The sequence below is a fragment of the Aptenodytes patagonicus genome, chromosome Z, assembly GCF_965638725.1.
Source record: "Aptenodytes patagonicus chromosome Z, bAptPat1.pri.cur, whole genome shotgun sequence".
NCBI lineage: Eukaryota > Metazoa > Chordata > Aves > Sphenisciformes > Spheniscidae > Aptenodytes > Aptenodytes patagonicus.
Genome location: NC_134982.1, coordinates 4801704 through 4813230, shown reverse-complemented (window position 1 = coordinate 4813230; position 11527 = coordinate 4801704). Strand labels below are relative to the sequence as shown.

Sequence of the window (11527 nt, the reverse complement as noted above, 5' to 3'; positions counted from 1 at the left end):
CCCCGGTGGGACAGCGGCCGGCGGCAAAAACAACCCCCGGCCTGGCCGGGGTGGAAAGGCCACCAAAAAATTGGTTGGCAGCGCAGTAAAATGCTTCCCGGGACCCTCTGCCCCGACAGAAACCCGCCCTACGCAACGGGGGTCTTACCCACTTCTTTAAAACGGTTTTAAATAAACAAGGACGAGGTTCTGGTTGGGTTGTTTTTTTTTTTTTGGGGGGGGGGGGGGTTGTCCTCCTTTAAGCCGTGGGGGTTCTTGGCCCCATGAGGAGGGCGGCTCTGCGCCCCGTGGGGTTTCCGCGAGCTCTCTGCATCTCCCTGGGCTCGGCCGGAGCCATTTTGGGTCGGCGGTGCCCCGACGAGCGAGCTCCGTCGGCAACTGGGGCGTCGACACAATAGGCCACAGTGTCGCCTGCGGGGACGGGGACGGGGACGGGGACCAGCCCCTTCGCGCTCCTGCGGCCGGCGCCATCCTCTGCTTTGGGCCCGACTCGACGCGTGTCTCCCACATGGGCCACGGCCGGGGCGCGGGGGCACGGGCCGCCGTGCGGAGGGAGACGTGCGGAGGGGAGAGCCGGGCTGCGTGCGGCCTGGGGCGCCAGGCGTGCCGACCGCTGGCCTTGGCGGGGGAGATGGTGGTGGTGGCGGCGGCGGTGGTGGGGCGCGTGCCCGTGTTCTGTGCGTGAATACGTGCGGTTGCACGCCGGCTTGCACGCGGGCGGGCGGGCGTGTAGTCGCGCAGGTGCATGGCACTGCGCGTGTGCACGGTGTGTGCATCTGCCCGCCCGCCGACGCGCGGGCACGCGCCCGAGTGCGCGCGCGCCAGCGCCCGTGTACGTGCGTAGGTACCCGCGTGTGCGCGTGCACCCGCGTGCACCCGCCTGCCTGCCTGCGCCCGCCCGTGCGCTGCATGCATGCACGTGCCCGCCCGGGCACCTGCGTGCGCGCGCACGTCCACCCGCGCCTGCGTGCACACAGCCGTGTACGCCTGTGCGCGTACGTGCGCGCTCCGCGCGCGCGTGTGCACACGCGTGTACATGCACGACTACCCCCCCCGCCGCACGGCCACACGCGCGCGGCCGCGCGGGGTGCGTGCCTGCGTGCGCGCGGCCGCGGAGGAGCGGCCGCACGTGCGGGCGCCCGCCCGCCGCGGGCTTGCGCACGCCCCGCCCTCCGCCCTCCCTTCGTCTCCCATTGGCCGGCGCGTGGGCCGGGGGGGCGGGGCGTGGCGGCGGGAGGGCGTGGCGGCCGGCGGTCGGGACGCTGCCATTGGCGGCGGGCGCCTTTGTGTGCCGGCGGAGCGGGCGGCCGCCACTCGCCGCCGCGTCGGAGGGGCCGGCGGGACCGGGCCGGGCCGGGCCGGGCCGCGCCACAAAGGCCGCAGCATGGTCCTGGTGCACGTCGGCTACCTGGTGCTGCCCGTCTTCGGCTCCGTGCGCAACAGAGGTACCGCGCCGTGCGCGGGGGCCGCGGGTTCGCGTCCCGGGGCCGCTCCGCGCGGGGTTCGGGGCGGGGGGGGGGTGTGGGCGAGCGGGGGCCGCGGCCGGGCGCGTATGGCAGCGCGCCGCCCCCACCACCCCCCCGCCCGGCGGGCTCGGCCCGGGCTCCGGGTCCCCCGGCAGGAGGAGGGGTGCCGCCCGCTTCTCCCCCCCCCCCCAGCCCTCCCCGCGCGCCGTCAGGTCGGCGGTTGGGGCGAGCCCGCCTCGCTCCGCGGGCGCGCGGGGCTCCGCGCCCCCCCCCTCAGCCCCCAGCAGCGCCCGTTGTGGGGGGGTGTCCGTGTGTCCCGTCCCCCCTACCCCCCCCCCCCCCCCGCACCCCCGGGGCCGCCCCGGCGCCCGCCGCTTGCCCAGCTCCCGCCTGCACCTCCCGTCTGTGCTTCGGTAGATCCATTTTCCTCTTTTTATTTGTTCAATTTTATTTTATTTTTTAATTTAAACCCCCCCTCTCCCCCCCCCCCCCCCCCCGTCTCGCCGTGTAGCGTAGCCACCAGGCCATTTCAGCGTAGCTGTAGCCGATAACAGCCATTTTTGTACCTTCATCCTGTTTAGCTGAGTACATTGCACTGTAAATTCCTGTTAAGTGGATTCATTTTGCTGTGGTCGTCGGGCGCAGAGTCTCCTGGGGGGCTTTGGGGGGTGGGGGGGAGGCAAACGCCCCCAAATTGCGGCCAAAAAAAACCCCCAAAAAATGAAATCGGGGAGGGGAAATCCAGCAAGGAAACGCAACTGGCCTGAATTCCAAAAATAAAATTGGAAAAGAGCTGGAGAGCAAGATCTGTGGTTAAACTGGGGCTAAAATACCCCCCAAAAGCTGCTGGCCGGCGCTGGCGAGAGTCGCCCGCAAAGGGGTGCAGCATCCCTGTCCCCGGCGGCGGCGACACCGCAGCCGACAGCTGTCCCCCGTGGGCGCCCGCCCGCCCAGCCGCTCGCCCGGCCATCCCACGCTCCATCCCGCCCGTCCCCATCAGCCACAAGTGTCCCGTCCCATTAGCGCACCTCAGACGTGGCGAACGCCCCCCCCCCCCCCCCCCCACGCCCCCCCCCGAAATCTGATTGCGAAAAGAGACGACTGGCAAAATGGTTTTCCATTAAACAGGGATAACATTTTTTTCTGCTGTGCTAAATTACTTCCTGTTCTTATTTTGTGGGTAATTTTTCTGTATCGAATATCCTTTGGTTGTGTATCTTCACCTTTTTCTTGTACTAAAACTAAAGCATGGTCTGTATTTTTTTACATTACCTAGTTTCTGATGTAAATCTCTCTGTAGAGACATACCCTGCTGAAATGTAATGTGCTGTAGCCTATACATCTGCTCAGTGTACGCTGCTTTTGTTCTGTTGCCCTTCCATAGCATGGTGGGCCTTGCCTTTTTGTATTGTGTGCATGATGACATTGTTACACACGATTCCACTAATACTAATATACGATCTCTCAATAAAGAAACTAGTTTTCCTATATTAACCTAGTGTGCTTTTTCTATTGCTGTTTTCCCATTTATTGTCGTATCCTGCTGTTTAGATTTTTTCCTTGCTTTCCCCCATCGTGAGGTTTGAGTGAGTGGATTTTTTTCCCCCGTAGTGCAGATCTGGGGGCTTTTTAATACATTTCCCCCCCCCCCCCCCCCATCCCATATCTACCCTCAGCATTAGTCTGTGTGTACATACTCCCTAGACGCACAGTCCGTATTACCCTTGTGCCGATGCAGAATTCTGTTTTACCGCAGAATAGCCGAAAAAAAAGTTGTGTAAATCCAAGCCCTCATTATTAATCAAAAAGAGAGAGGTGTTTGATGAAGGGTCTGCCGCTTATTTCATTCTAGTTACAACATTACACATTCCTTACCAGACTGATACCAAAACGAGAGGGATGACCTCCGGATGGATGGGGGGGAAGTATTTTTTTTTTAATTTTATTTTTTTTTTAAACTGATTAACAAGAGGTAAATGAACCCGGGGGGGGGGGGGGAAATCCCTCTAATCTCTTAGCTGTATATTTATACATATATGCGAGTGCCCTGCCCGCCATCTGCTAGGCGAGAAGTTGCCGTGCCTCGGTCCCACGGCGACTGGCACGCTATAAATATCTTCGCTAGACCCCTGCAAGGCAGGGCTCGTAAAACCGTCCCAGCTGCTAATGTTGTAACTACATTTTCCTGCTTGAAGCCTCCAGGCCCACCATCTTCTGAATAACCCGATTTGGTCAAAAGAGCAAACTATGGGGTTGGGAGAAAGTCACCGGGGACCTTAAAATGTTGGAAGCAGGGAGGGACGGACCACCAAATTGCGGTCAGCGAGCAATTTTGCTGCAGCCGCAAAGCGATAATACCAGTCACCTCTCCTTGTTCCTGCGCCAGGCCTCCTTTCCCAGGTCTGCAAAATGGTCCTGTAAAACCTCCCAATTTTGGCTTGGATGCCGCCAGAAACTGAGGGAAGTCAGGGCTCCCGAAAGCAGGAGATGGGGCTGGGGTTGGAGCGGGGGGGAGCATCTTGTCTTAATTGCATTTCCACAGAAGGTGGGGAGACACAGGATTGGTTATTTGTCTTTAATGAGAGGAAGACAAATTCAGCAGGTCAGGGGTTCCCACCGCTAAAATTTCAAGAGGAGCCGCTAGCAAACAAAACAAAAGCAAGTGGCTCCAGCAACCCACCCTGCCTTACCCCAGCATCCCTCGAAGAGACGCATCATTTTGCAAGGCCGTGCCTTTCCACCTCCCTCCTAGCTTTATCCTGAGTTCGGTTGGTTTTTTTTTTTAAAACATTTATTTATTATTTCCTTCTCCATATTTCCTTTTCCGTGTATCTCGATGACTGTTTGGCCATCCTGTCCCCGTCCCCCCCCCCTCCCCCGGTATGAGCACAAGCGGGTTGCCCCCCTGCTCCCCCCCTGGATGTAGTGTATGCTGTGGCCCTTTGTTCTCGCTCCATCCTCTCCCTGGGCCAGCGCTGAGCTCCGTGCGTGACACATGTCCCCATACGCATCCCGAGGAGGGAGGCTGTGCTTCTCGCTTGCATGAAGGGAGACGTGCATGCCTGTTGGGGCTGATCCATTTTCCAATGTGATTCCCCCCCCCCCCCTTTTTTTTTATCCCCCCCCCCTCCTTTTTTTTTTTTTTTTTAATTCAACCCCCATGTGAGACAATGAGATTTGGGTTACGGCGTGGAAAAAAATGAATCCCCTCCTACCCCACCCCGAAACCCCGCCACGGATGAACCCAGTCCCCTCCGAAACGTACCTCGCGCTACGGACACCTGCCGGCAGCTGCCCCTTTGTTAGGAGCGGCGGATTTGCTGCAGCGGGTGTAATAACCCCCCCAGTGTAATAACTTCTGCAAATCAGCGCTAATACAGAGCAAAACTGTGTGGTCAATATACTCTGAGGATACCTCGGTAATCTAATCATACAGAAAGCTGCTGGGTTAATGGCAACTCCTACCAAGCAATTTATCATCCGCATCATATTTTGACCTGTCTTGTTAGAAACACATCCTTATGAGAGGAAACATTTCCCCCCCCCCCCCTCCACCTCCCAGCCTTATTAGTCAGTAACCACCAGGCTTTCACAGCTCATAATCCATCAAATGCATCCACAATTTAATGACTTAATTCCTTTGACACTCCCGAGTCTTGAAAAGCCACCTGGTACAAAGAAAATAATCTTTTTCGATTTTAGCATCGCGGGCTGAGGAAACGCAAGACGAGTCATGTGCTGGTGGTGCTGCTGTGGGTGTGGAGGCACATGCAGCGATTTCTATAAAGCCTATACATCTCTCCAGCACCGACCTGTATTCCTGGGCTGCTTTAAATAACTTCTTTTCAATAACAGGGAGACAGATAATCCCAAACACGAACAAAACGGGCTCTGAGATTCATTTATATAAGGGTTGTGTAAAGGTCTGATACACGTCTGCGTGCATTTAATGATGCCAAACGGGAGCTGGACCGATCTGTCTCTCACACGGGGCTTGGGGTGTTGCCACAATTTCCATCATTTTTAAGAAAAAGGTAAACAAATAGTGGTCACATTTTGCCCATATTAGGAATTATCCCCAAAGTCTAATGAAAGCTGATCTGGATTTACCTTGCTGTGCGCGGATCCGGCTCCGTGGAAATGTGTTATTTAAGAACCCGGTGAGTTGGTGCCCGAGCGAGAAAGCAAACGCAGCTGCGAAGCTCGGGGCAGGGGGGGATTGGGGGGTGTTTGCCACAAAACCCAGGAGCTGCCGTGGCCGGGGGGGGGAATGAGGTGGTGGGGACACGGTGGGGACACAGTCCGGCATCGCTCGGTGCATCCCGGACAGAGTGCGGGGTGCGAAACCGGGGGGGCGAGATCTGTAGGCGCCAGGACGCTGCCGTAACCACCTCGCCAAGTCGCCGGTCTCGTGCCGAGTCCTCCTCCGTGAACCTTCTGGAAGGACTGTCCTAGAGTAAGTCTGAGCTTCCTTTTTCATTGTTGTTTTAAACCCTGCTCGTAATTTGGGGAGCGCCTCGTTTGCTGAAATGGGAGGATGGAGCATTGCTGGGGCAAGCGCGGGAGCCCCGTCCTCCCAAACCTGTAGGAGAAACCCCCCCCCAAGTGCCATGGGGGAGCACGTGTGGCATCCCAAGACAGGCTCATCCCTTTCCACCGACCAGATGGATGGTGGTCGCAACCGCTGGAGGTGCAGGGGTGGCCAGAGAGGGGAGGATGGCTCTTTCGGGGGCCCTGCGGGGCACGACACCGGGTAGCGAGGGCACGGGCATCCCCTCCAGCCCGTTTACATGCTGGTTTACACCCAAACCGTGCGCTGGGGCTGCCTCGTGTCAAAACTGGAAGGGCCTTATCTCTAGAGGTGTTCAAAAAGGGACACGTGCTGCAGCAGGTCAGCAGAGAAAAGCCTTTCCTCCCCCTTAACCCGGGAAGGCTCGTTTTGGGGAGCATTACAGAAATGTGCCAGAAATGCAAGGTGAGACTTTGCAGAAGGTCTTCTCCTACATCTAGATCATCTTCGATATCCGTAATCTCCAAGACCAGAGTTGGTTTTGCAATTGAGAGATGTGTGATGGCACCGCCCAAATGTCGCGTGACTCTGTGGGCATCTCACGGTATTTGGGTGTTTCTACATAAACCCGCAGCTCCGGGAGTCGGGCGATAGCACAAGGCTTTTCGATTGAAGGGTAGTATATAAAGTAAAGCTTCAAACTGCTGCTTATCGCAAACTTGGTGCTCAAAACTCAGAAGTCGGCTACAACACTCGGGAGGTTTTTCAGCCGACGCGGTGGTTTAGGAAGGAGAAGGGCAACGTGTGGCTGCGGTGGGGCCAGGGCAGGGACCTGCAGGTGGGCAGCAAGAGCGGGGCTAAGACCCAGTGGGGAAAATGATAGTTTTCTCCCTTTCTTAGTTCAATCTGGGGAGACGGAGTGGGTCAGTCAGCAGAGGGGTCGGGGCTTCCCAAGTCGTGCTGTGCCTGGGAGCAGCTCCTCACGGGATCCCATGGGAGACCCCCCAGTTTAATTCTTGCGTGGTCTTGTCTTACTCCTAAACCTTCTTAGGGGGAAACTCAGGTCTTTTGGAAGTGGCTAAATTCTCCCTCTAAAATAAAAAAAGACAAATCACTTTTCAGCCAGAGCAGCAGATCCTGGTCGTTGCAGGGACCAGGCTCCCGTGCCGGAGGGCTGAGCTTGGCAGAGCTCAGCAGAGCCAGGACACAGGGAAAGCAAACCCATGTCTGCTCCGTGCCTCCCCACCACCTTTACTTAACCCTTCTTGCTCCTCCTCTGCTCAGTTTTGCAGTCTCCTGGGACCTTTTCTCACCCATTTTCCTGCCTGCTGGTCCTTTACATTTCCCAGCCCCAGCTGGGTTGGGCTGGTTGGCACGTGCTGTGGTGGATCCCTCTTGGTAAGTGTCCTTAACCACTCTCGTTTTCTCTCCCTCCCTTTAAAGGCTGTAAAATGTGCCTGCAGGAAAGCTGCACATGTATGGTTTGTAGCTCTTCAATGAAGACCATTGCTTTGGTTTGAGTGAATAAGCCCACCGGGGTCAGGAGCAAAGCAGATGCTGGAATCAGTGAAGACGCAGGTTATGGGGAGAGGCAATAAGGGGCAGCTTGGTACCTGTGGGCGGGGACCCTTCGAAGTGAGGATGTGCCTGCGGGGAGATGTTCGGATGAGGATTTCGGTAGCTCGGAGAAGGACCTGGATGTCTCTGTCTCTCGCCCCGTATCCCTGTGCTCCTGGCCGCTCGCAGCGTCTGCCCTGCCTGGAGGTGACACCCTGAGGTGTGCGTGACCATCGGCTTAGACGGAGCCACTGGCCATTGCTGTTTTTCCCTGGGGGGCTCAAGTGATGCTGTAGAGCTGTTACCGTGTGTCGGTCCTCCACCTCCTTCCCCAAATGGTACAAGGAGCAGCCGTTTCCCTAAATGAGGAGAAAGCCGGGCCGTGGGTACCTTCTGGGACTTCTCTGAAGGGACCTTGAGCAGGACTCTGATGGAGCTGGACAGCCTGCCAGGCCAGGTGTCCAGGCACCCAACGCCAGGGTTGGGTTAGGAGCTGCTCCAAAAAACTGCTCTCGTCTTCTCCAGGCTCGGGGGGGGTCTCTAAAAGACATTCAGAAACACAGTCCCTCGGGCACCTGCCGTGCTGCAGCTGCTCCCCACGTTGGGCTCCTCCAGTGGGAGGGTGGGATTGGGAAACGCCCCCCTAGCAAATGTGCCCTCCCCAGCGGTGCTTCGCGTTGTGTCTTTGGGCTTTCTCATTCTCCTGGTGGCATCTGACTCTTCCTTCGGTCACTCCGCTCGCTCAAGGTCCTGATATATCCAAAGGGATCTTGGTTTTTTGGAAGCTGTGGGTGCGTGAGGAGGCACCACTCATGAGCACTTGCCCAACCAACCTGTTTCCATGATGTGTCTGCTTGAAAACTGGGTGTCTACAGGTAAAAGGAAGTTTTCTCCTCTTTTTTTTTTTTTTTGATAGCAGAGGAGGTGCCTGTTCTTATGTAGGCCTGCAGCATTGGGTAGGATCTCATCTGTCTGTGCTCCTTGGGGGCAGTGGAGGACGTTTGTCTGGTCCAGTCAGGGCTGATCATCATCAGCTGGTGGGAGCTGAGACTTAAATAGACTCTCCTGTGAGCCCCAAACCTCAGTGAGGAGCAGCTGGGGTCAGAAGTGAGCTGTGGGTTTGTAGAGAAGCTGCCTGGACGCGGGATCGGAGACCAAGCTGGAAAGGTCTGAACTTGTTTATACGTGAATAAATCCAAAATAAGTCCTCAACTTTTACAGGAGCTGCTTGGCATTTATAATGGGATGAGTAAGATGAGAATCTAGTTTGAGGTGTTTTTTTTTTTTTTTAATTAAAAAAAAAAAAGTAATTGGCAGCAAACTGACCACAGTCCAAAGGTATTTTCTTTGCATGAGGGTTTAGTGATGCAGTTATCTTTGCAAGACTATCAGTGTATTTTCAGCCCTGGCATGGCACTTACTGGTGAATTTGAGCAGGAGCTTTTTTTTAAGCCTCAGGCAGCCTCTGAAGGTAATGGGGGTGCTAATGCTTCAGGAGAGGTGTCCGTCAAGCCTGGCAGTTTCCAAGTCCTCCAGGCGGAAAATACCACGTCTCTAATTTGCCCGGCAGGAAAGGAGCTGTAAATCTCATGCAGATTACTGCACTTGTTGTTGTGGTTTGCTAAATCCACATTTCTCTTTCTTGTAGCCTGGCCTTTGATATTAATATCTTTAATTTCATTTATAAATTCACTTATTGGCTTTCATTAGTCATCCCATTAATGATCCCAGGCAAGAAATTTGTCATTTGACGTCAAAAGGCAGATTAAGGGACTTCTAGAGCCTTGGGAAATGGCTTCATGCTGCACTGGAATTATAGCGGTTGGCATATGAGGCTAATACTATGTATAATTTGCATCTGCTGCTCAGGGGATGAGTGATTATTTTATATATTTAGCAGAAAACAAGAGCCTTTCTTAATCATGAATGGTGCTACATTTCCTGCAAGCTCTGCAGTATTATGAATCACTGGGCTATAAACATCTTGTTGCCGGTGTGCCTGGTTTCGCATTACCACGGTGGTAAACCCTGGAGGGTCAGATCCTGACAGCTTGCCTCCTCCTCGGGGATTTTACTGCACGAGTGGCTAATTGAAATTAAGACGTTCCCTCAACGCTAGGAGCTGGGAGGGACCGGGAGTGGATTAAGCTTTGCTTGGCCAAAATTGAGCGTCTTTGGTCTCCGCTCTTCCTGGTGGGAGGTGAGGGTGTTGGTAGGGTTTGGAGATGGGCATCTAAGGTGTGAGAACGGGGGGGGGACACACACCCACAATGTTTACTCAAAACATCTGGAAAAGAGCAGGGTTGGACTAAAATCGGAGATGTAGCATCCCCAGGCACTACTGGTCCATTCAGGTCCGTCACGATGGGGCTTTATAGATGTTGGGACCAACCAGTGTGTCGGAAGAAGCCTTATGTTGTCCAGCTGTTATTTGTGATATCCCACAAATCTCCGGGGGCTGAGATAAGGAACGAGGAGGCTTTCTGCGCAGAGATAGCATGACATGAGTGGGCTTGGGGTTACAAGGCTTTTTTTTTTTAATAGTGAATGTCTCGGTCGTATGCAACCCTATAAAAAAGGATCCCCTCCCACGCTGGCCACCTGCAAAGCCCCGTCAGCAGCCCCAAACTCCCTCCTCTGGGCAGGCCTTCCTTCGAGATCGATGGGCTGCAGGCATGAGGCCGAACGGAGAAAATTTTATCCATCGTGTACCAAAAGCACTTACTAAGCTGGTTTTGCTCAGCCCTCGTTGGCCTGAGTGGGAAACGTCTGTATGAACCTGAGATAATGGTTGTATCGCGTGTCAAGTGCAGCTCTGGGAGAGTCTGGAGGTAAGCAACAAACCTGGCCGGGGGCTGCAGACTGACCTACACTGTCTGGCATTTCGATTACCGGTGCGTGAATCTGGCCTGGGTGGGAAATGATGGCATGGGTGAATCTGGGTGGGCGGGAGGCAGCCAGAGGTTGTGGGGATGTGGGGAGGTGGAGCCCCTCAACCTCCCATCTGCAAGGGCTGAAGGGTGACCCACAGCCCAGGGAATGAAATACCTTCTTGCTTTTACCAAAGTAGCAGCAAAACCCATCGTCCATCCTTAATCTGTTGCTCAGCTCTCTGCCTGACTCCTTCCCACGTTAAATTAACGAGTGGTGGCCGGACTCTTGTCTCCGAGGTCACTCCTTGAAGCTGTGAGCTGAAAAAAATGGCAACTCATTTGTGACGTGGAGGAATGTTGCACGGGAATTGGGCCCCACAGCGAGGGACGTTGTGTCCCAGTGGCAGTGGGGGGGGATGCACGGGTGAGCGATGGGTGGTGGACCAGCAGCCCAGCTGATGGCACTTCTATTGACCTGAGTTTCTGGGGACTAGAGCTACGTGAAAATAGAGATATCTGGTTTTGATTATTATTATTTTCCGGTTCACTGGCTCAAAATTTATCTTCCTAGTTTTATATTGTCTTTGAGTTTTTCAGCAAAATGGGGGGGAGGGGAAGCCTTTTAAATGGTTCATTTGAAGTGAGATGAAATATGCCATGACCCCAGAAGTGAAATGCTATCTTGTGGCAGAAAATGAAACAGCATCAACTGGATGCAGGGAATAAAACCAATTCATCATAATCTTTCAGTTGGGTTTTTCGTACAGAAACGTTTCACCTAGATGTAGTTTTTTTTCATATCCGAGAGATGGATTCGGTGTTTAGTCCTCACTTGGAAAGCATGCAGTGGTCAGGAATAGACTGCCCCAGTCCTCCGTGTTCTTGTACTGTGGAACCATGCTGTGACTTTAGTGCGTGCAGGAATCGGATTTATTTAATCAACAGAAAGTGCTTTAATGCCTGAGATGAGTCTTGGAGAAGCAAAGGCTGTGTTCCCGGTGTGGGAGGTCGCAAAATGTAGTTGACCCTTTACAAAACAAGGGAGGTCATGTCAGCCCCTGCCTCTCCTTCCTTCTCACCTCTATTGGCAACGAGGGTGGATATCCAGGCTTGCGAGGACC

At 54.8% G+C, this 11527-nt stretch overlaps 1 protein-coding gene across 1 annotated transcript in view; it reads left to right on the top strand.

Moving 5' to 3' along the window:
* The first annotated feature begins 1346 nt into the window (after positions 1-1346).
* LOC143172569 (E3 ubiquitin-protein ligase ARK2C) overlaps positions 1347-11527 on the top strand; it is a 47586-nt gene continuing 37405 nt past the window's right edge. Inside the window, exon 1 of the mRNA XM_076362165.1 lies at positions 1347-1445. Within this exon, the coding sequence (XP_076218280.1) occupies positions 1385-1445 (61 nt within the window). The 5' untranslated portion in view covers positions 1347-1384. The remainder of the gene's footprint in view (positions 1446-11527) is intronic.